We start from the raw sequence: 24,421 nt of genomic DNA, 5'->3' as shown, positions 1-24,421 counted from the left end.
GCACGGGCTTTCTCTAGTTGCGGTGAGTGGGGGCTACTCTTCGTTGCGGTGCGTGGGCTTCTCATTGTGGTGGCTTCTCGTTGTGGAGCACGGGCTGTAGGCACGTGGGCTTCAGTAGTTGTGGCACATGGGCTCAGTAGCTGTGGCTCATGCGCTCTGGAGCACAGGCTCAGTAGTTGTGGCGCACGGGCTTAGTTGCTCCGCAGCATGTGGGATCTTCCTGGACCAGGGCTTGAACCTGTGTCCCCTGCGTTGGCAGGTGGATTCTTAACCACTGAGCCACCAGGGGAATCCCTAGAGTATTTTATAAGTGTAAATCAGATCTAGTTGGTTGATGGTGTTGCTCAGCATTTTTATATTTTGTTTTATTTTTTTGGTCTGTTTTTTCTTTGAGAGATGAGTATTGATGTCTCAAACAATAATTGTGGATTTGTTCATTTCTCCTTTCAATTCTATCAGTTTTTGCTTCATGAATTTGAGGCTGTAATGTTAGGTACATACACAATTAGGATTGTTATTTTTCATTATTATGTAATGTCCCTTTTATGCCTGAATACTTTTCTCAGATATGAATAACCATTCCAGCTTTCTTTTAATTAGTGTTTGCATGGTACATCTTTTTCTAACTTTTATTTTTAATCTACCTCTATCATTATATTTGAAGTGGGTTTCTTGAATACAGCTTTGGGTTTTTTATCCATTCTCATAACCTCTGTATTTTAATTGTTGTGTATATCATTTACATTTAACATATATCAATGCATTTTAATTTAGGCCCACCATTTTCTTACTTGTTTTCTGTTGTTTCTTCTGTTTTTTTTTGAGGTACGCGGGCCTCTCACTGTTGTGGCCTCTCCCATTGCGGAGCACAGGCTCCGGACGCGCAGGCTCAGCGGCCATGGCTCACGGGGCCAGCCGCTCCGTGGCATGTGGGATTTTCCCGGACTGGGGCACGAACCCGTGTCCCCTGCATCGCCAGGCGGACTCGCAACCACCGCGCCACCAGGGAAGCCCTGCTTCTTCTGTTTTTGATTCTTCTGTTTCCCCTTTTAAATCTTCTTTTGGATTATTAGAATTATTTTACTGTTTCATCTAAATTTATCTATTGAGTTTTTGAACATATCTCTTTGTATAGTTTATTTTAAAACATTAAAGAATTTTTAGTGGTTGCTTTAGAGATTATAGGAACTTTTCATTTCACCATAAGTGAAATGTAAAAACGTTGCCACACCTATCCCCAGTATATTTTATATCCAAAAACATTGAAAATACCACCAGACTATGTTTTAACTTTTGCTTTACTGTCATAAATGTTTTAAAGAACTTGAGGTGTTTTCATTTCTACTGTTCTTCTAGATAGTTATCTAGATATTTATCATTTTTTAAAAATTGAAGTATAGTTGATTTACTACCATTTGCTTTTCTCTTCCTTCCTTCTCTCTTCCTTCTTCCTTCATTTCTGAAGTTTCCACCTTTCTCTGTAGTATCATTTCCCTTTGGTCTGAAGAACTTCCTTTAGCATTTCTTTTAGAGCAGATCTTTTGGCAGTGGATTCACTTGGTTCTCCTTCATTTGAGAATGTCTTCATTTTACCTTCACTGCTTAAGAATTCTAGCATGACAGTTTCTTTCAGCATTTTAATAATATTGTTCCACTGCCCTCTGGCCTCTATGGTTTTGACTGAGAAATCTGCTGTTATTTGAATCTTTGTTCCTCATAAATGTGTCATTTTTCTCTGGTTGCTTTCAAGAGTTTTTGTTTGTTTGTTTTTGTTTTATGTTTTTTGTCTTTATTTTTCAGTGGTTGCTAGGTGTGAATTTCTTTGAACTTATCCTGTTTGGTGTTTGATAAGCCTCTTTAGTCTTTATGTTTTATGCCTTTTTCAAAAGTTGGAAAGTTCTAAGTTGTATTTCTTCAATTTTTTTTTTATACTACACTCTCCTAATTTTCTCCTATTTTTCTGGGACTCTGATGAAAGACCTTTTGGTATCGGCTCAGAGGTCCCTGAGGCTCTCTTAATTTTTTCTTTTCTAAGTTTTTTCCCCCCTGTTTTCATATTGGATAATTTTTGTTGATCTGTCTTCAAGTTCACTGAGTATTCTGTCATCACCATTTGTTGAGCCCATCCAGTCCATTTTTATTTGGTTTTTGTATTTTCCGTTTCTAAAATTTTTATTTGGTTCTTTTCTACGTTTTCTGTTTCTCTGCTGAGACTTTATTTTGCCATTCATTTCAAGACAGTTCACCCTATGTCTTGGTATTTTGCCAACATCTTAATCACTGGACTTTAAACCATGTTTATGAGTCTTTTTGTAGTTAGAAGTCTTACATTTTGATATAATCAAATCATATAATTTATTCTTCATTCTTTGTGCATTTTGTTGACCCTGTCTTAGGCATCCTCTATACTGTATTTTATTTCATTTAGTACTGACAAAAGCGTATTATCTCTATATTATAAGTGAAGAAACTGAGGCTCTGAAAGGTAACAAATCTAGGGTTACTCTATGAGAAGAGTTAGGATTGAACTTAGTGTTGTCTCCAAAGCCCCTGATCTTTCTGCTTTGCCTTTGAGCACTGAGCTGGAGTAGTGACTTGGAGAATGGAAGGGGAACAACAGATGCATGAGTTATGGCCTGGGCAGACACACTGGGTTTAATAAAACATCAGCAGCAGTCTCTTCACAGTTCAAATAGTCTTTAAAAAGGATGCCTTCATCTAATATTATTTTTAAGTTATTTTTTGTTAGGAAATTTATACTAAAAAAATTCAAAAGGTAAAAAGGTTATATAGCATATACTTCCAGATACATACCATTTATATCAAGCAAGTAAGCATATCTTCCCCTTACTTTTTAAAATGGTAGCCTGCCACATGTAATATTCTATACCATAGTGTTTTTGTTTAACAGTGTGTCTTGATAACTTCCTTTGAGTACACAGAGTGATCTCTTATTCTTTTTAGTGGCTCCATAAGATTCTGTTGAGTGGCCATATCATAATTTACTTATAACTATGGACTGTTGACTTTCAAAAATGTGAAAAATGAACTGTAACGTACATGTAGGAGCACGTTTAAATCACGTGAGAACGGTTCAATAAATTATCAAAAAAGTGAACATAGGGCTTCCCTGGTGGCGCAGTGGTTGAGAGTCTGCCTGCCGATGCAGGGGACGCAGGTTCGTGCCCCGGTCCGGGAAGATCCCACATGCCGCGGAGCGGCTGGGCCCGTGAGCCATGGCCGCTGAGCCTGCGCGTCCGGAGCCTGTACCCCGCAACGGGAGAGGCCACAACAGTGACAGGCCCGCGTAACGCAAAAAAAAATAAAGTGAACATATAAGTAGCTTTAGTGTGTATGCTAATTTCTGTTCTTGGAGTTAGGTTAACCTGCTTCAGAAAGCTTGCTGGATGTTACAAACAAATAAATCAGGTGTTCTCTATAGGCAGTGAGGTTTACTTGACACATCATAGTCACTAGAGCCAGACAGAGCAGGATATGAATCTCAGCTTTTCCACTGGTTATGTGATTTTTGATCATGTGTATAGCGGGGGTAATCTGCTCTCGGAGTTGTTTTAAGGGTGCAGATACTGTAGTTAAATTACCTAAGCTCAGTGTCTCTTACATAGTCGGGTCTTGGTAAATACTAGTTTTCTTAATCTGTTTTTTTTTAATTTCCAACTTTTAATTTTAACAAATCTTAAACTTATGGAAAAGTTGCAAAATAGTACAACAAACAACCATATATTCTTCATCTAGATTTATCAATTAATATTTTGCTACATCTGCTATATCTCTTTTTTTTCCCTCCCTCCCCACTTATTAGAGAGCTAGTTGCAGGCATGTGACAGCACCCTTAAGTACTTCAGCACGTATCTCTTACTTAGGATATTCTCCTACAAAATCATAATACTCTTACCTTATATAAAATTGTTATTCACATTCCCCCAGTTATCTCCATAGAGCTTAAAACAATTTCAAGGTTCACTGTATGATTTCACTGTACTTAGTAGTGAGGCCTCTGTTACTTCCACTTATTTAGAAGAGTCCCCCAGCCATTTTTGCCTTAAGATTGTCATTAAAATTTTTGAGAGTCCAGCCCCGTTGTTTGTAGAATGTCTTTCAATTTGGATTTGTCTGATTGACAACTCTTGATTAGACGCAAGTTAAAGGTTTTAGGCATTTTGGGAGTTCCCTGGTGGTCCAGTGGTTAGGACTCGGTGCTTTCACTGCCGGGCCTGGGTTTGACCCCTGATCGGGGAACTAAGATCCTGCAAATGGTGAGGTGCAAAAAGAAAAAACAAAAAGATTGTAGGTGTTTTAACATTTTAAACGCAATTGCTTGCTTTCAGTGATTTAGTTCAGGAGGCACGAGATGTCATTTTGTTCCACCAGGAGGTGGTATTAAATATATTCTCTCGATTAGGGTGGTGTCTAGTAGGTTTCTAAACTGTGAAGATACTCTCCTTTTGTAAATAACAAGCCATCTGTGGGGTGATGTCTCGAGACAGTGGGAATATCGTGTCTTCCAGTGTTCTTTCACCTGATGCTTTACGCATTGAAGATTCCTGCCTGAGTCAGTCATTACCATAGCAGTTGTATAAGGGTGATTTTCTCTTCCTGTTATTCTTCTACATTTATTAACTGGATTTCTTTTGTAAAGAAGAGCTTCCCCTTTTCCTTTCCTTTTCTTTCTTTTCCTGTTTACTCACTGTCAGTGTGGAGTCATGAATTCTCTCTCCACTCAGTCATCATTCATTTCAGTGCTCAGATGGTCCTGAGTTTGGCCCTTACTTCTGGGTTAGTACAGTTATAGCAAAGGTAAGCTTTTACTCCATTTGTAGCCTTGGAAGCTATGGGGATTCATGCAGGTATTGTCCCTTAGATCTTACTTTTGATGACCATCTGTTCTTATTTTCTAGCAAATCACTGAATTGAAGAAAGAAAACTTTAACCTAAAGCTCCGCATCTATTTCCTCGAGGAAAGGATGCAGCAGGAATTGGATGGCCCCACTGAACACGTCTACAAAACTGTGAGTGCCCTGCTTCTTGCCGCCATTCCCAGTGTCTTTTCTAACAGTCATTCCAAGCAGAAGTTTGATTAATATTTGTTCTCAGAGTTGGCATGAGTAGAGAGCACTGCTTTCACTTCATTTGAATTGATTACAGCAAGAATGAAGAGATAATAGGATGACCTTAATATTAAGCAAAAGGCGATACAAGATTAATTTTAAGGGAGTCCTTCTCTCTTCTTAAAGTGGGAATTCTGATTTACCATATCTCAATTGCCTTTTTCTCATTATTTATAATTTAGACAAAGACAGTGAAATGGTAGAATGTCTTTGGAATTGAATCCTATTGTTACTGACTAACTTGTGTAACTATAGGCAAGTCACTTCAGCTCTCTGGGCTTACTTCCAGAGTTAAGTGATAATCCCTCTGTCTTGGGGTTATTTGTGTGGATTAAAATGAGTTGACAGATGAAAAGCCTCAGCACCAAGTCAGCGCTTGACAATGATCATCATTGTCTTCTTGGGGCTTCCGTGGGCGGCCCGAAGGTAGGCTTGTCATTTTTCCTGTGATCTGACTCTTCTGTATTCCTGGTGTGCTTGCTTATCACTGTCAGAAGAAAGAGTCTATTCCTATCTCAAGTCTTGACCTGGAGGTCTCTGCCTGAAAACAAACCTTGGTTCTGAAAGTTGAAAAAAGAACTTGGCTTTCTTGAAGAGACATGAGTACAAACAATATTTTAGTGCCCGTTTCTTGACTTTCTCTAGGAGATTAGCCCTTGGCCTGAGAATTCTTCCATTTTTTCTATTCGAAAGTTTGCACCAGTGGAATCTTTTGAAGGAGGAAAAAGAACTCTCCTTGAGTTTTAGCGGATGGACTTAAATGGGCTTGTCTTGAAGAGGGATTGTACTGTACTTCTGAGCCTTTTCAACCATTGAAAAGCTTCCTTGTCCCTCAAGACACGAGAGAAGGACAGTGAGGGTCTCCCCTTCTCTGGAGGGAAGGGGTGGTGCAATCGGAATTTTAAAGAAAACCCAGTAACCGAAAATATTTTGTATGCAAGTGTGATTATCATGTATCTCAGAACGAATATGGGTGTTAGGACATCAAAGTAAGTTAACTGCCTACTCCTGGTCGGGCACCTGTCCTGGGCATGTGTGCGTTCATCAGCTTGTTTTAATTAAGACAGTCCTGTACGATGGAGGTGGTCCTCACCTTGCCGGAGAGGCAGCTGAAGCTCAGGGAAGATCAGCAACTTGCTCCATGTTGTATAGCTGCTCTGTGAGATGGGTTTTGGCCCCGGGTCTGCCTACCTCATTCTACTACACAGTTTCAGCTCTTCTTTTCCACTGTTTGGCTAGATGACTTGATTTAATTGCACTTTTATTTAAATTTTAATTTTTTGGATAGGCGTACATGGTTCAAAATCAAAAAGCATAAAAGGTATACACTGGAAAGACTTTCTTCCGCCCTTGTCTCCTAGATTCCCTGGATCTAACCAATATCATTAATTCCTCAGGCAGAGAAGTTTTATGTGTACACAAGCAAGCATTGTGTGTGTACGTATATGTGTACAAACCCCCTTTTTACATAAATGCGAGCATGTTCTGCTTTGTACCTCGCATTTTTCCTTAACAATATCTTGAATATCTTTCCTTAATAGTGGTTTAAGAGCTTCTTCATTCTTTTTTATAGTGATATTCCATTTTATGCTTATAAGGTGTCTTGATTTTTGGTTTAGACATTACGGTCGCCATGTATATAAGTTTATAGCTTGAAGTATTGAGGTTGCAGAAAAAAGTCTAGTGGACATGTTAGCAGTCCATTCTTTTAAATTTGCTGGGCTGGGGTGCCAGTTGGTTCATCAGAAAGCAAAGCACTTAGAACATATGATATCAGCTGTTACATAGAAGCTCTCTGCCCTTCAGAGAGCTGGAACAGGAATCTTCTCTTTGAAGGGTGTTTCTGCAGTTTTCACAAAACCACAGTTGAAGACATTGTGCACTGTCACTCAGTGTCCTTTATGCCAAGATCAGTTTCTTCTAGAAAAAGTTCTGCTGCAGAGATGACTTCTTTAGTTCCTGTTGTTTGACAGTGAAAAAAATAACACAGTCTGAGCCTTGTCTCGTAGCCTCTTCTCATTTGTTAGTTCATTCAATCCTCAAATCCACCATGTCAGGTGGGCTTATGTTTTTCGTGTGACACTGAGGGATCCGAAAGGAGACACCTTGCTCTCTGACCTCCTGGGCTTGTGTTTCTAAGGACAGTTACAGGCTTGCACTTGCACTTTCATATTGGATGTGAGCAGGAAGGCAGGGCCTGCGTCTGCCTCGTCTACTGTGGTGGCCTTGGTGCTTAGCCTGTGCTTGGCCTGTCACAGGGGTTGGTGTATGTCTGTGAAGTGAAGGAATGAGTAAATAAACGAGCATCCACTGACTTGCTACGGTTTCCTCCTGGGAAGGAGTGGAGGCAGAATTTGAAGCCGGGTCCGTCTAGTCCCAAGGCTGTGGCCTTTCCATTCTGGCTGACTTCTCAGTCAGGGGTGCTCTTCCCCCCAGGGCTCCTTGGCTAAAACGGAGGTAGACCTGTCCTCGGAGATTGTAAATTTTACCGGAAATGTTATTTTTATTTAAAATAATACACATGTAGTATGGAATAAAATGTAAAGTTGGCATAAAATATTAAAATAAAGCAGGAGCAAGGTTAGAGAAATCTTGGACTTACAGCAGTCCCCTGCAGGCTGCGCACTCAGACCTTCCTCTTTACTGCATGAATTCACCTAATATTCCGCCGGGGGTACATCTGTGGACTGGTTTGCGAAGCTGATCTCTCCCCGCTGCCTCATGTTGTGACCCGTGTGCCAAAGAGTCTGTCTTTGGATTCTCACGTGAGTTACAAGCCCAGGACCATGTGTGTCTCCCTTTGTTCCAGTCACTTAAGAGGAAGACGGCTGGGGAACACTGTGGTGTCCCCTATAGACAGCTGGCCCTATGTGGTCATGGCTCTTTGGGAAGGGAGCACCCTGAAATCTTACATTGAAATGAGACAGGCAGTGATGTGGCTTCCTGCTTATCCATCCACAGGTTTTATTTTTTTGACGCTGTAACACATTCCCACTGCTACACCACCACATGCGTGATTGCAAACAACCAGAAGTAATTACCTTGGAATGGTAAAAGCAAGCTGCAGAATTGATTGTAAATTTGCCTGGTGGAGGGCAAACAATTTTTAAATCAGCCTCACTTGTATGACATTTATGCCTGAATGTTTGAATGCTCTGGCTCTTAGAAGCTTGGAAAATTTACACAATTGTTCCAAGCCTTGAGAAATCCAGGGCCTTCTTTGGAGCCCACCAGTGTTCAGTAATTCCCTTTTCCCTGTTCCCTGAGGCTAATGAGGGTTTGAATCTAATATCTGTCTATTATGAGCATCACGGAGCCAGTCCGTGCTGAAAGCAGGTTTCCCACTATAGGCATTCGGATGTCCTGTGCTTCACACTGTTTCTTTTCTTTCCTAATCTTGTCTGGAAGAACATCGAGCTCAAGGTGGAAGTAGAGAGTCTGAAGCTGGAGCTCCAGGAGAGAGAGCGGCTGCTCATCAAAGCCTCGTGAGTACCTGTCCCCCTGCCGCGAGCTCACAGGTCGCCCAGGGTTCTGGTGGTGGAGGCTGGGTGCGTCGGTACAAGAGAACCTTGTGTTTCTAAGCCAGTTCTTCTCCAGCGGGGCTCTGAGGACCGCGAGGAAATTTACATTTTTATTTAATTATTTTTCAACAAACTTTTAAAATGTAACATACTTACAGGAAGATGAACTGATCGTAAGTGTACATACAGCATGATGATTTTCACAAAGCAGGCACAGCTGTGGGCCACCTTCCAGATCAGAAACCAGAACATCACCAGCCCCCCCGGACGCTTCCTTTGCGCTCCCAGAACTTACCCTTCTCCCTCAAAGATAACCACTGCTCACCGCTAGCATCCGCATTGCTTAGTTCTGCCTGGTTTTGAACTGTATAGAAAAGGAATCGTACACTGTGCATCCGCCCTTTTGTGTCTGGCCTCTTTGCTTAGCCATGTGTCTGTGAAATCCATCCCCGTTGTCAGTTACATCAGCAGCTCATCTTCATTGCTGTGAAAGGCTGGGGGGCCTCGGGGTCCTGAAGGACTCCTGCGGTGGGTGAGGCAGGGGGGCAGAGGGTGGGGCTTCAACCAGAGGAACTCGTTCTTGTATGTGTTTTATGTACTAGGGTCTCTTGTAATATTTAGTTTATAAGAGGGGTTCTACTGCTTTAAAAAATTTGAAAACTATTACCTTAGTCAATCAATCAGTTAATTAAGTTAAATATTTATTGAACAACAAGCACAGTTCAGAGGATACAGTCTGTGACTCAGTTGGTCATTCATTCATTCATACACATTTCTCACGTGAGTGTGCCACACGCTGAGGATTTGAGAAGAGATGTCCCTTCCCTCAGGAGCTCATTGGAGACGGGTGAGCCTGTGAACGGGGTATGCTGGAGGTGCAGTGACAGAGGGCGTTTGTGGGCACGGGGTGAGGCACCAAAGTGTGCTGCGTTTCGCTTGGTGAGAGAGGAGTAAGACTTCCCGGAGTTGACCCACCAAGGACCTGGCTGGAAGCTTACGTGGAAATGCTTCATCTGTCCTAGCAGCAGAGCTCCTGCTGGATACGGCTGTCCAGGGGCCTAGGGCCTTTGGCCTAGGGCATAGCTGCGCTGCTCTGGGCCAGGCCACACAATTCCTTTTATTGTCACACAGCCAGCAGCCGGCATGGACTGCTGTGGGCTCTGAGTAGACTAGAGGTTCCCTGGCCCAGGCTTCTCTGAGTTATGCTGACTGTGCACACGTGGTATTTTCTGAGTGAGTGAGTGAGTGATGAATGAATGAATGAATGAACAAACTAGATTGACACTTTTTTTTTTTTTTTTTTTTTTGGCCATGCTGCTGGGCTTGCGTGATCTTTGTTCCCCATCAAACCCGGGCTCAAGGCAGTGAAAGCGCCGAGTTCTAACCACTGGACTGCCAGGGAATTCCCTGAACACGTTGTTTTTGTTGGTTGCCTTTGTTGTTGTTGTTTGGAAGCACATCGTTCTCTGGGCAGGAAGTCAAATTGACTTTACCAAGCCTAGAAGTCAGTAGCAGAATTCTGTCTGTTTCCTGCTCTGTTCACCCTGCCTGCTGCAGATCTCAGCCAGGACTTGTTTCTAGCCAGGCGTGTGCACATGGAAACCCAGACTCAAAAAGGCCACGCGCACGCCTCAGTACCAACGCACCGAGCTGAGCGTTTGGGGGCTGGTGCCCGTGTTTGTATGCACAGATTTTCCAGCTGCCCAGACTGGTGTTCAAGGCCCTTTTTGGTCTGACCAGCTTTATTAATTTATTCAGAAAATATTTATCAAGCAGTTGTCGTGTGTGGCACTGGCCTAGGTTCCTGGAAATAGAGCCATGATCCAAACAGACACATGGGGCTTACATTCTGGAAGGAGTGATCGGGATAGAATACTTGGAGTAATAGATATATAAATGCAAGTTGGGAAAAGAGCTGTGAGCGAAAGGGAGGAAGCTAGGAGAGTTAGAGCAGCAGGAATAGGTCCGTAGCTGTAGGTGTGTGGCCGGGAAGGTGGCATTTGAGATGAGATTGGATCTGGCGGTAAGTAGGCCTTGACCAGGGGGAAAGGGTGGAGAAGGTGTTGAAGGAGGAGGGAATGTGCAGGTCTCAGGAGATACGACAGGTCTAGGGGGCTCAGTCTTGTCTTGCAGGGTCTTGAGTCCTCACTAGAGATTTTGGTCTTTATCCTGAGATCAGATGGAAAACAGTCATGGGTTTTAAGCAGCTGACACAATCAGGGCTTTGATTTTTCAAAGGTCACTCTGGTTGCTGAGTGGGGAATGTTTTGTGGAGGGAGCCAGGGTGGAAGCAGGGAGTCAAGTTAGGAGGCTGGGCCAGTACTTTAGGCAAGAGATTCGTGATGAGCTGCATGGGGGGACTGGGGAGATGGTTGGGAAGCAAAGTCCACAGGGCTTGGTAATGGTGGGAAGGGTGATGTCAAGGATGCCTTCTAGGGCAGGGTTTCTGTTTAAGAAAGTCCCAGTGACTTCACTGCTCCAGCTTTCTCTCCACCAACACTTTATCCCAGTAGTGCACAGGTACTGAAAATGTCCTGCCCCTGCTGCTCTAGCTTTGCCTTGGCAGGTCTCTTCTGCTTCCCGTCCCCTCCTGGCCCAGATGCCTTTCTTGTCGCCTCCCCTCCATAAAGGCTCATGCTGAGTCCCGTGGCTGCCCGTGGTCCACATCTCAACCTCTGTACAGACTGCTCTGGCATATAATGGCAATCCCATGTGTATGTAACACTTTACAGTTTATAAAACACTTTCACATCCATTTATTGATACATTCCATCATTATCCTGGGAGCTAGGCAACTTTCTAGGAAAACCTTTTGTAGCGGGGAGAACTTAGGCCTGGAGATGGGAAGGACCGTGACAAAATCACTTAGAAAGATCAGAGCTGGGATTAGAACCCAAGTCCCTGACTTTTAGCCTAGCACTAGGTTTCATGTTCTTTATTTTCCTGTATGTGATTCTCACTTCTCTAACATGACTGTACATCTTGTGAGGCCAAGAGCCTGTTCCTCTACTTGAGTGGAGATGGGGCCAGTGGAAGGGGCAGGGGCTCTGGGTTGGCTGTGCCAGTAGGTGGGTCTTTGGCTTCTGAGTCTTGGCTTCTCAGCTGTTCCTACTTCATGGGGCCTTTGTGAGAATTACCTGCCACGGGCTAGGTGCCCTGTCCACCACCCGTCTGCTAAAGGTGCCTTTCTTTACCCCGAAATGCCCAGCACCTGTCACAGGAAAAGCCCCTGCTTTTTCTAAAAAACTATAATTAGAATGGAAAGAGTCAAGAGGAAATGTTGAGGGTTAGAAAGGGTAGTGAGGGTGGTGTTTATAGACAGTTCTGTCTTGTATTGGGTGGAAAGCTGGATTAGACCAGTTTCTGTAAACCTTTCCTCTCCTTAGGCCTCGCTGTCTATCTCATCTGTTGCCCCAGATTCTGTAAAGAGAGAAAGGGCAGAAGGAGAGAACGAATGTTTACTGAGATCCTGCTTTGCCCCAAACCCTGCGCCTGGCACTTGACATGCTTTATTGCAGTTGATTTTACAACAGCTGTTTGAGGCAGCCAGTGTTCCCATTTGAGTGGAAAGAAAACTGAGGCTCAGAGGAGTAGGAAGTCTTGCCCAGGTTGGTGACAGAACTGGGACTGGCCTGGTCTGAGCTCGCTATGCCTTGCTCTGGAGTAAGTATATAGTTTGCCGGCTTTCTATTCTTGTATTTCTCACTTACAGTAAGGGGGCATTAAAAACGAAAGCAGACATATTGTCGGGAGTAAATTTTATCTCTGTGGCTTTAAAACACAAACAAAAACAATAATTCCATCAGTAGGGGAAAATTGCGCCATACTGCTGAGTATAAATTTTATTGCTACAGAGATACAAAGATGATAAATGAAAAGTTGGAACATTTGTTATTGGGAATATATTTTATTGGTATAACTAAAGTGCAGCCAAACTGAATAATACCAGTACTTGTTAAAAATTGTAGTCAGCCCCTCGACGATGTATATGATTCAGACTGCAAAACAGAAATGTTTGATCTGGGCTGATAGGCGGGGGGAGGGGGAGGCAGTCGAGCGGGCCATTTTCTAGAGAAGTCTCTATGAAGCCCAAGGGCTAAAACATTTCTGGTGGTTAGTGGAAATTTGGGACTGGAAAAATCCTGTGTCCAAGGCTCAGGAGGGAAAAGCTTCTAGTACAGAAATCTTCCAGCCATGTATAATGCCTCTTGAGGAGTGGTGGAAGTGATTGTGAATCATTGTGAATTCCAGACAGTACTGATCAGGAAATGAGCTGAGGGAGTGGCGGCTCAGGACGTTTCATAGCAGTGATCAGGAGGTGACCGTGGTGGTCTTAGTTCTGGCCAGAGAGGATCCATTCTCAGCTCAGATGCCAGCAGAGGCGGTGGAACGAGGCCTCTTACAGCGGCGCAGCAGGGGCCAGTGCTGCGGTGGCCTCGGGGACAACAGGCCAGCAGGCAGCACTCAGATCAGAGAGGAAGGGCACTGCGCTACGGCCACCACATGTGTTAGCACATTAGTTCTAAGAGGTAATCATCTCATTTTTCAAATGAGGAAACTGAGGTGTAAGACGTAATTTACCCAGAGTCATGCTGAGGACATAATAGAGTCAAAATTTGGAAGCAGATCTGTTCAGCCTCAGAGCCCCTGTTCTTTCTTTCCAATTGTTCACATTGAATTCCATTAAAATGATATCATGACACTGGGGCCTTCTGAAGGCTTATTGGTGAAAGGAAACAAGATATGAATAAAGTCTTTATTTGCAGGCGACTCATGTTCGAGGCAGCAAGGATGGCCCTCTTGACTTTGCATTGTTCTCAGTCAGAAATTCACATGGCCTGTGCATGTGAGTGTCTGATCACGTGGCCCCTGGTTGGAAAAATGTTATATACCCTTAAAGTAGGGCATGGGAGGCTGGTGGTGAATAGACTTATCCTTTTGCAGCTTTTCTGAAAAGCTAGCTTTAGGTGGAGCCGTCTCCTTCATCATTCTGCCTTCTGGAAACCCGCAGTCATTTTAGAAATCTGATGAGACCTGCCTCTGAGTCTGTGTCTCACAAATTCACATCCGGCGCTGTTTTTCGAGAACCAAAATGAAAGGCGTCTGTGGTCGTAGCGCTGTGTCTGGTGGTGGGCCAGCCCCACCATGCTGGTCAAGCAGAGAGAATGTTCCACGATGCCCGGTGATGTGAAGTCTGCCTTTTATGTTAGAGGTGGTGGAGGGCGGGTAACCTCCTCTCCTCAGGCCCTCAGTTGCCGCTCGTGCTTGCCGAGTGGTCGTGCTGTGTTTGAGATGCTCCCCCCTCCAGTGGCAGAAGACCTTTACCTGCAGGTTTATTTTCGTTGTCTCCGGCTCCTTGCGCACTGGTTTGTCACACCAGCGCTCTGCCTTTCCTGCCGCTGGTGGAGGTGTACTTTATCGGAAGTTTCGTGGTGGGGAATTTGGCAATAGCTGTCGAGTGTCTTAAAAACGAGCTTATCCTTTAACCTAGTAATTCCCTTTCTAGGAGTTGACCCTAAGAAGATCACTGGATAGTATGCGAACTATATGTATATATCATATATATGTGTTTTATTTACTTATTTTTTAAAAAAATTTAATTAATTTATTTTTGGCTGCATTGGGTCTTCGTTGTGGTGCGCGGGCTTCTCATTGCGGTAGCTCCATCTTGTTGCGGAGCACAGCCTCTAGGCGCACGGGCTTCAGTAGTTGTGGCACGCGGGCTCAGCAGTTGTGGCTCGTGGGCTCTAGAGCGCAGGTTCAGTAGTTGTGGCGCATGGGCTTAGCTGCTCTGCGGCACGTGGGATCTTCCCGGACCAGGGCTCGAACCCGTGTCCCTTGCGTTGGCAGGCGGATTCTTAACCACTGCGCCACCAGGGAAGCCCCTATATATGTGTTTTAATTGAGATGTAATTGGCATATAACATTGTGTAAGTTCAAGGTATACTGCACGGTTGACTTGATACATTTATATATTGCATTATCTGTGCTTTTGAATTACAAATCTTAATTTAAAAAAAAGAAAGCTCAGCACAGGTCTGTGGGAGAAGTGACCAACAAATATTCTTTGTCTCTTTGGAGCGGTTGGAATCACCATCTGACTGTCACTCTTGTGCATTTTATGCCTTTGCCTCTTTTCGCAGCAAAGCAGTTGAGAGCCTCACCGCAGGGGGTGGCTCTGAAATTCAGCGGGTGAAGGAAGATGCTCAGAAGAAGGTGCGGCAGGTCGAAGAGCTCCTAACCAAGAGAATACTCCTTTTAGAAGAGGCAAGTCCGGACTTCCCTGGCCGTCCAGTGGTTAAGACTCTGTGCTTCCACTGCAGGGGGTGTGGGTTTGATCCCTGGTCGGGGAACCAGATCCCGCATGCTGCGTGGTGCGGCCAAAAAAGAAAGAGAGGCAAGTCTGAAAGCCCTGAGGAGAATGTGTTTCCTACAGCGGGTTCGTAACCGAGTGGGCAGAATTTTGTTCCTCTTGTCATAAACTGTCAGGGTTTCAGCAGGGAGAAGAGCCCCCCGTTGCTGAGCACCTCTTGCGCTCCAACCCCGGTCTAGGCACTTCGCGTATGGAATTTATACCCTTACACCCTGCGCGCTGGCCTTTATTGTCTCCATCCTCTAGATGAGGACACGGAAGTACAGAGAGAAATACTAACTAGTCCACGTTTAGTCCCGGATTTAAGTTACAACAGCTGATTTTACAGCCTGTGTCCTGACTGCAACACCACCCTTCTTTTTATCTAGTTTAGTTCCTTTACTTTACAGAAGAGGGAGCTGAGGCCTGAGGCCCGGAGAGGGGAGGCGACCCGCCTAACACAGCTAAGCCTGGAGCCAGGTTTCCTGACTCATAGGCCATGCGTGGCCACGCAGCCCCTGTCCCCAGAGCCCAGCCTCCATCCCTCCATCCCACCTGTGCCCGCTGCCTGCTTCCTCTCGGGGAGCCGCTGTGTGTAGCTCTTCTTTCCCCCCATTCTCAGCCTGTGGTGGGAATCAGGACGCTCCTTGGCCAAACAACTTTTATCTCCTAGATGTTGAAAAGCTTTCCTCCATATTAAGCTCGTCATCATCGAGTGATACCAGTTCCTTTTAATTCTTGATCTTTGAAGTCTGTTGTTTCTCTACCCAAAACCCTGATTCTTCCTGGCAGATAAGAGGAGAAATGACACCACAAAGCACTTCTAGATACAAAGAGCAGATTCATTTGCACTGTATTTTACATCTTATAGTGGTCTTTTCCATTTGTCACGTTCACATCGGCCCCCTGGGGGTGTGTAGCTCCTAGGTCCAAACTACAGATGAGACCGGCTCAGAGAGCTGGGAAACTTAGTCTTGGTCATAAGCAGTAGAGCTGAAACCAAAAGGAGGGTCTTCTGAGCCCGAATTCTGAACTTTAGTTAAAATGTAATTCTGAGACTTTTAAGAGACTTAATCTGTTGGTTCAGTCATCTTATTTTTCCCAGTAAGTGCTTCCCCAGGTTTTAGGGTAGCAGCGTGACTGACAGTACCGGGCTGAATCCCTGCTCTATCACTAGCTTGTCACCTTGGAGAAGACATTTGCCTTCTCTGAGCCTCTGCTGCTTCATCTGTGAAATGAGGCCAGTGGTGTCTGCCCTGCAAGAGTAATTGTAGTACCCGCAGTGAACTAACGATTTATGGAGGGCTTCCCATGTCTGAGGCACCCTTCTCAGCCTTTCCATACACTGACTTAGTTTATCCCTTCAGTAAGCGTAGGAGGTAAATGCTTTTACTATCCCTTTTTAAGAACAAAACCAAAAACATGACGACACAGGCACAGAGTGGCCAAGTCACTCGGCGCAAGGTCACCCAGGTAGTAAATGCCAGGTGGTCTGGCTGTAGAGCCTGCATTCTGGGCTGGTCGAGTCTCTCTGTCAGTATGTAACTTTCTAGGATTGAGTGAGGATCAAAGATAGTATAAGTAAAGCTCCTTGCTCAAAGCACCGTGGAGGGAAGGGCAGGGAAGAGGAAGCCAGCGTATTTTGAGCTTCCTGTGACGCAGCAGGCATTTGACAGTCTCCCAGCAACTCTTTGAGACGGTGGTTATCCCTGTTTTATAGGTCGGGAAACGGGCTCAGAGAGGTTAAGGGACTACTCAAGGTCACCCAGCAAATAAGTGGTGGGAGAGCTGGGTTTTGAATCCAGTTCGATTTGCCTTTCATCTTTGTGATGCAGTCAGAGGCAGCGGCATGAGGGCTTGGAGACTCACATCTACTATTCGGTCACTTTCCTGAGCACCAGGCCCTTTTCCCCAACACAGACGCTGCCTGCGTGACTTAGGCAATTTCCTTTTTGGCTTCTCTGAGCTCTCAGGAAGAACATAAGAGTTTTTTACCACCTAAATCACCTTGGAGATACAGAAAATGCACTTCAGAGTTGTGTAGTCATTATCTTAAAAATAGTGAGGGGGCAGTGGGGTGTGGGAAGAATTTGTATGGAGATTATGGTGACTCCTAGGAATTTATGTATGTTTAGGTATCGAGAGGCACATTTCTCCTCGTTCTCATTGAAACTGTAAATATTGATTGGGATTTTCAAAACCGAAAATACGGTTCTTGTAGAGTCTTTTCCATTGGAAATGCCTATTACTCTTCAGGATACAAGAGGGGAAAAGTGGCTGGTGAATGTATTTATTACTGATTTTCCCCATGTGTAGTACAATTCAGAGAGGGGAAATGTGCTGGAGAAAAAGTCATAAATATTTATATTTTAATCCAATTTCCTTTCAAAGTGTTCCCAATTGTATTGAAAAATTGCATCAAATGCGTTTAATTTAACTCTAGGATGTGAAAGTCGCCCAAGCAGAGCTGGAAAAGGCCTTTGCTGGAGCAGAAACAGAGAAGGCTCTTCGGTTAAGCTTGGAAAACAAGCTTTCAGAGATGAAGAAGATGCACGAGGGGGATCTGGAGATGGCTCTGGTCCTGGAAGAGAAGGACAGGTCTGGCTCTTTACCCCTGTGATGCTCTGACATCCATTTATCTGGCAGCATGATCCAAAAAAAACGGAAAGAGTTGTTGCCTTCCTACCCTTTTCCCCTTCTTTTTCTACTTGTTCCCCATAGTGAGAAAACTAGGGATAAAATCAGGGTGAAAGGGAAAGGAATAGGGTAGTGATATGAGGACAGAGATAGAATTAGTAGACAGAAGTTCATGCTGAAAAGTTCTACTCAGATACTAAATTTAGCATTCAGGTTTTGGCTATAAGCTTCCTGGTAGCCAAAGGAAAAAGGGAAAAACAATTTTGGTGGACATAAGATTCACATTGCTCACAAGACAAAACAAGCTAGTAACTCAGGAGAAGCCCAGTTTTACTTGTCATTGTCAGAGAGACATTTCTCTTGTAGATTTTCCCAAAGGGAATAGTAAGTGACTCCATCCCCACAGTAAAATACTAGTGAATTTTTTGTGACCTGTTTTCCATCATATATTTTAATGCAGGCTGAGGGCCCAGATTAGTACAGTGCGAGGGACCAAAACAATGTAGACCACGTACAGAGCTCTTCAATGGTCCAGAAATAAAACGTGTGCCATTTGGTCCAGAGAAGTGGGTGGGCCATACGGCTTTTTGGCAATCTTAAATGCCCTTTATGTCTTGCAACCAAACTTTGAATCAAAACTGGTCAGGAGAGGGTGGAGGTTTTATTCTTTACCGTTTTTGCATTTTGATACTCTTGCCTTGCTTTGGTGGTTACTAAGTGGAAGGTTGAGTTAACTAAACAAAAGTGAGACTTCCGGCTAACCTCTGGCCCGTCCATTGCAGAGCCAAGCTAGTTTGGAAGTCCACAGAAATTGTTCTGAAGCGCGATCAAGGAACTGGAAGAGTACAGCCTGGTCTGGAACGGGGGCGGGGCGATAGGAGGAGCTGGGGAGAGGGAAGCTGGGGCAGGTCCTGTGGGCCTTTTGGTAGAGTTTGGGTTTTGTCCTCAGGGCATGTGAGGAGCCACTGAAGAGCTAAGGATGGGGGTGGGGGGAATGACAGGATCAGATTTAAATTTAGAGCCATCCCTCTGGCTGCCCCCTGGAGGATGGATTGGGAGGGGGGATGATGCTGAAGTTCAGATAAGAGGTGATGGTGACGAGGACAGAGGTGACAGAACTCGGGTTGGTGGTAGAGCAGGCAGAGATACTGGGAAGGTTGGATTGGCATGATGGCTTGAAGGGCTTGATGGCTGCTGGATCTGTGGATGAGGGAAAAGGCCGCAGAGGTCCCCCCGACCCAGGTCCTGAGCATGAGCAACCGTGGGATGGGAGGGCAGTTTGCCGAGTTTGTGGGAAAAGGGGAGAAAGAGGAGATGTTTTGGGGTGGAGGAGGTGGGAAGATGAGCTTTCAGTTGGGACACACTGGGTTGAGGGATTGCAGGCATCCAAGAGGAGAGTCCAGAAGATGCTGGGCCTATGGAGTAAGGCCTGAATTAAAGGAGATGCAGGTCCATTCCTTCCCCAGCTGCTGAGCCTAGCCCCAGGCTGGGTGCCAGGAATGCAGAGGTGAATACTGCCTTCCTTATGCGGAGCTCCCACGTGGGGGAGGGGACACGCGTTAAAAACAGAAAGTCACAATTGGTGCGGGAGGTAAGTTCCGGGTCTGGGCTGTGACGAAAGCCAGGGAGTGATCAGCTCTGCCTGGGTGTGGGGCAGGGAGAGCTTAGGAGAGGAGAGCTCTGGGCTTGGGGTGAGGCACCCTCAAAGGTGGGACACGTGGCACAGTTTAGAGCAGCCTCGGTCCCTGTTAGCATACGCTGTAGAAGCTTGGTTGCCCATCGTTTTGGCAGACGGAGCCCTTTTGGGGAAGGGTTAATGCTTCCTGAGTACTGACTGTGGTCCGGGCAGTGGGGTCTCCACGGACGTGGGTGATCAGGTCGGGGCCTCCCTGAGGCTGCCTGCTCCTGGGGTCTCCTACCGGTCCGACTGGGGAGGCACCGAAACGGGACGTGTCAGTCCTGCAAGTGCACCCGTCTCTCAGGGATAGAGTTGCCTCAGCCACGCTCCCTGCAGCCAGCTCTGGGTTTCTGCCCGCTCGCTTGGGTGTGGCCCTCTGTGGTGGAACTCTTCTGGGCCTAGGATCAGTGTGTTCCCTCCCTGAAGGCAGGCCTGCCCAGGAAGCTAAATTGAGGTCAGAGGTGTGAGTGAATTGGATGGAGCAGGGGCCCTTGGTCACACCCTGGTGAGCTGGATCCAGGTCTGCCACGCGACTGACCACCGCCGCTGAGCAGGGCCCTCACCAGGACGGACACTGCCCGTGTCCTGGCCTCCCGCCGCCCTTTTCAAAGGTACATGCTTTAGCTCCTTGATTTCCTTCAACTGGACCTTACAGCTAGTCCGTATCTCTAAGACAGTCAGCCTTGAGGAGCCCTGCAGGTCAGTATGGCCGACAGACATGTTTTATTTGACCCAAACAGTACTTTGAAAAGATCGAATTCGTTGCCGATGTTAAAAAAAAACAAACACCTAATTTCACGTGAAAGTCTAGATTTCCAGCTTCTCTTGAAAACCTGGAAGGCGTGGCAGGACTGGGCCAGGGTCTTGCTGGACTGAGGCTGTTCTCTTAGGCGGGCTGGTGCACTAGGCTGGCTACAGTCCCCACAGGCCTTCCCTGCTCATTTCCATGCCTATCTAGAACTTGCTTTAAGGTAACTAAAGCAAATCAATTTTATCGAAGTATAAGTTGCGCGCAGCACGACACATCCATTTTAAGTGTATAGTTTGGTGACTTTTTACCTCTCCAGTTGACTGTGTGATGATTTCAAAGTTGAACCCCTAGAGGGCAGTCTTACTCCTCCAAGTTTTGCGGGGCACCGCGCTGGTGCTGCCCGGTTCCCTCTGTACCCAATTATTTTAGTCCTTTTGGGGCGCCATAACAAAATACCACAGATTGGGTAGCTTACAAACAATAGAAGCTTATTTCTTACAGTTCTGGAGGCCGAAAGTCCGAGATCAGGGCGCCAGCATGGTTGGGCGAGGGCCCTCTTACAGGTCGCAGACTTCTTATTGTGTCCCCACCTGGCGGAAGGGGTGGGGGATCTTTCTGGAGTTCCATCTGTGCTGCCATTCATGCGAGTTCCACCCTCAAGATCTTATCTCCTCCCGAATGCCCCACCTCCTAATCCTGTCACCTTTGGGGGTTAGAATTTCAGTATAGGAATTTTGGGTGGACACAAATTTTCAGATACTCAAATACGCATTGCTAGGCGCTTTAACTGCTTTTAGCTCACTCCTCACCTTTGCCTTGGGAGCTCGGGAAGCTCTTTCAGACTTCCAAGCCTTTGCTCTTTCTACCGTACTGAGTTGCTTTCTAGGCTTAGCTGGAGAGACTCTTCTGAGAGTCCTTTGACAAAATGCTAATTGCTCAGTGTTTTTTAAAAAAATAATTATAGCCATTTAGCCACTGTTATTTGTTGAGGTCTGCCATGTGCCTGGAGTTGTGCAACATTTTGAATAGCTTATCTCCATTCCACATAAGCAAGTTACGGCCACTTTGTAGCCGAGGCAGTGCAGGCTCAGAGAGTTTAAATAACTTGGCCGTGGTCAGGGGTAATTCGGTGGCCCGGAGAAGGGTGTGCTCAGCTCTTCCTGAGGAGGGCCTCTGGGGTCTTGAGGGGATGTAACGCCTCACTGGCGGTGGCGGGATGAATGGGTGTTTATCAGGTGGAGGCGGGAGCAGAGGTGTGAAGGGCATTCTGGGTAGAGGGAGTGGTGTGCGCAGGGCAGCCCAGCTCCTGGACAGGCTTGGGAGGGAGGCTCTGAGAGCCAATGAAGAGGGTGTCCGTTTCCTGTGAGAGGCGCGACGGACGCCGTCAGCAGCACCTCTGATCTACTAGGCCCTAAAAGACAGGGCCGCGATCGCCCTGCTGAGGAGTTTGGCCTTTATTTTGGAAGCCAGTCTGTTTTAGACTTTGCCCTGGGAAGCCTTGGCGAGACGCTTTCTGGTTTTCACGCTCACTGGAACCATTCTGCTTTACTGGTCATGTTTGTTGAGTCTCACTGACAGATTCCTTAGGGAGAGATTTCTTGCCCCTCCCCACCCCCCGCCCCCCAAATTCATAATCCACTGCTGTCGATGGTGGGGGCCAATGAAAGTCTTTGAGCGGGAGTGTGACTTGATCAGACCGTAGTCTGGCAGCTCAGAGGATGGATTGACCAGGGCTGGGCTGGAGGCGAATTCTGGCCCCAAATCTCCCACCTGCAAAATGTGGTTCCGTTTATGTTCGGTCGTTGGACGCGTCTACTTTGACGATGTTTGGCCCTGTTACCTACCTCCTCCTGCTACACTGAGCTAAGAGAACAGCTTAGAATTAATATTTAAATTTTGTTCTCTTTCAGACTGATTGAGGAGTTGAAGCTGTCTTTGAAGAGCAAAGAAGCTTTAATTCAGTGCCTGAAAGAGGAGAAATCTCGGATGGCATCTCCAGATGAAAACGTGTCATCTGGAGAGCTCCGAGGACTTTCTGCTGCTCTGAGGGGAGATGAGGAGAGAGGGACCGAGGTGAGGTGATGGGACATGGAGGGGGACTTTAATTAGCAGACCTGATCCCCCTGTGGGAAATGGATGCACATTCAGTCCCCAGGTCTCGCACACAGTGGCCTTCAAAATATTAGCTCCCTGTTGTCTGCTGAGGAGTTACCAGAAAGCTCCTTTGTCAGGGGCCCTGGCATTTCTTTTATCCTTCCAGTCTCGTGTTCATGTAGAGTTGGTTGAAAAAAAACAGTGCAGGGACTTCCCTGGTGGTCCAGTGGTAAAGAATCCGCCTTCCAATGCAGGGGATGCGGGTTTGATCCCTGGTCAGGGAAATAAACCCGCAACTACTGAGCTTGCGCGCCTCAACTAGAGAGCCCATGTGCCACAAACTAGAGAGCCCACACACCCTGGAGCCTATGTGCCACAACTTGAGAAGAGAACAACCCGCACGCCACAACTAGAGAGAAGCCCGTGCGCCACAACGAAAAGTCTGCATGCCACAACTAAGACCCTATGCAGCCACGCAGCCAAAGAAAAAAAAAACAAACAAAACCTTTAAAAGAAACAAAGAAACAAAATAGTCCACACCTTCACGCCTCTGTTTTCCTATGGGTTAATTTGTCGATGCCCGGGGACTTTATTTGCACCCACTGGGTTTGGTTTGTCTCTGTGGTTAGAGGCAGACTTGAGGCCACCTTCGGTTGGAAACTTCAGAGGCAGCGGGGAAGGGAAATAACTTGTGTTGGGTCTGGCAGCCCGAAGGGTGTCAGCATGCACCTCAATTAATCCTGGCACCTTGCAAGGCAGAGATCACGGTCCCCTCGTCGGGTAGAGAAACACGCTCAGAGGCGTCGTGATATTTTCCCAGGCTCCAAGAGGTGGGTCGCTGGTAGAGACCCCAAAGCCCTCCTGGACCCCTGCCCGCCCCTGCCAGGCCACCTCCATGCCCAGCTGTTTTGAAGTGGGTGGGCAGGCCTGGAGGTGCAGGCAGGCCTGGTAGCGGCCTTCCGGTCCTGGTTGGACCCAGGGTGGCTGCCGCGTGTGGTCCCTAAACGCCAGGGGACGTCTCAGCGCTCATGGACTGTCTCAGTCGCTTTGTGGAGCAGGGTCTCCTTTGTCCCGACCACAGCAGCGAACCCTCCGGCCTCCCCGGCTAGTTGTTGGCTGTGATTAGCCCACGTCTGCTCCTCCTTCCGGCCCTTCTCGCCCCGCGGGCGCTGTGCTTCAGTGGCTTTTGCGCCGTCCCGTAACTCTTTGGTTCACGCTCCATGGGGCTGGTGGTCAGCCAGTGCGGGTTGCTTGTCTTTACATTTTCTTAACTCATGTGCATTTCTGGGGAGACAGAAAGAGTGGATGATTGTTTTCATGAGTTCCTCAGCAGTGGGGTGGGGAATAGAAAGTAAATGCAGTGCTCATTCTAACCGTTCTGGGGAAGCTGCTGGATTGTGGATCCCTTCCGGGCACCAATGAATGCCTTTTCTTAGGCTGCACAAATGGAGGAGGAGAAGGAGAGAAATCACTTTGAAGAGAGGATCCAGGTATGTTGACACAATTTTTACAAACGTATTGAGGATTTATCCCTGCCTCTTGCTTTCTTCTGAGTGCAATAGATAATCCTGTGTGACAGTAGCTGTCACTCGTTGAGTCAAGCTCTAGGTGTGTCAGAGAGGAGGGTTTCTTAGCCTTCGCGATAACTCTGGAGTAGGCGTTCCCATTTTGCAGATGTAACACATGGGGCTCAGAGAGGTGAGGCTCCGTCCCCAGGGTCACAGAGTGGGAAGAGGCGTAGCAAGGATCCAGACCTGCCAGGCCAATCGCAGAGCCACTGCTGCAGGGTCCCCTAGTCACCGCGGCCGCCATTTGTGTAGCGCCTGCCAGCGTAGAAAGTGTTTTCACGTCCATTATCTCATTTGATTCTCACAACAGCCCGGGAGGGAGGCAGCGGTGAATATCTTTAGAAATGAACTCAGACTATAAATGTATATATTCGGTCTCCATCAAACCAGATTCTCTGCTGGCTTTTGTAGCATTAAGGAGTGAAATTAATGATCTGTCATTTCCCCCAAATAACCTGCTATGGTTTCAAAGGCTCTGCTGTGACTGTATTCAGATTCCAGAAGGCATTGGAGTCCTTTCCACGGGAGTAGCTGTCATCGTCTTAACTGATCTGATCCCCTTCCTACACCCAGCCCTGTTGCCGCGAGTGGTAAAGCAGTAACTTGGAGCTGATGCCACGATTCTCAGTTCTACTTGGAAACATTAATCACAGGTTGACAGGAATGATAGAATAACTGCGTTTGCGTGTGC

At 46.3% G+C, this 24,421-nt stretch overlaps 1 protein-coding gene across 5 annotated transcripts in view; it reads left to right on the top strand.

The window, feature by feature from the left end:
• Window positions 1-24,421, top strand: part of CDK5RAP2 (CDK5 regulatory subunit associated protein 2) — a 184,586-nt gene that overhangs the window by 27,194 nt on the left and 132,971 nt on the right. For 4 of the 5 annotated variants that reach the window (XM_029203584.1, XM_029203581.1, XM_029203583.1 and 1 more), the window contains 6 exons: window positions 4,920-5,030; window positions 8,538-8,614; window positions 14,794-14,917; window positions 17,446-17,600; window positions 21,979-22,141; window positions 23,599-23,652. In XM_029203584.1, coding sequence (XP_029059417.1) covers window positions 4,920-5,030; window positions 8,538-8,614; window positions 14,794-14,917; window positions 17,446-17,600; window positions 21,979-22,141; window positions 23,599-23,652 — 684 coding nt within the window. Of the gene's footprint in view, window positions 1-4,919; window positions 5,031-8,537; window positions 8,615-14,793; window positions 14,918-17,445; window positions 17,601-21,978; window positions 22,142-23,598; window positions 23,653-23,682; window positions 24,384-24,421 lie in introns of those variants that run through there. The other variant, XM_029203585.1, reaches the window with a different exon arrangement.

Source organism: Monodon monoceros, unplaced genomic scaffold, assembly GCF_005190385.1.
Source record: "Monodon monoceros isolate NGI ecotype Baffin Bay Population unplaced genomic scaffold, NGI_Narwhal_1 Super_Scaffold_5, whole genome shotgun sequence".
Taxonomy (NCBI): Eukaryota; Metazoa; Chordata; class Mammalia; order Artiodactyla; family Monodontidae; genus Monodon; species Monodon monoceros.
The sequence above is the reverse complement of the archived record's forward strand: the minus strand, read 5'-3'. Positions and strand labels throughout refer to the sequence as shown.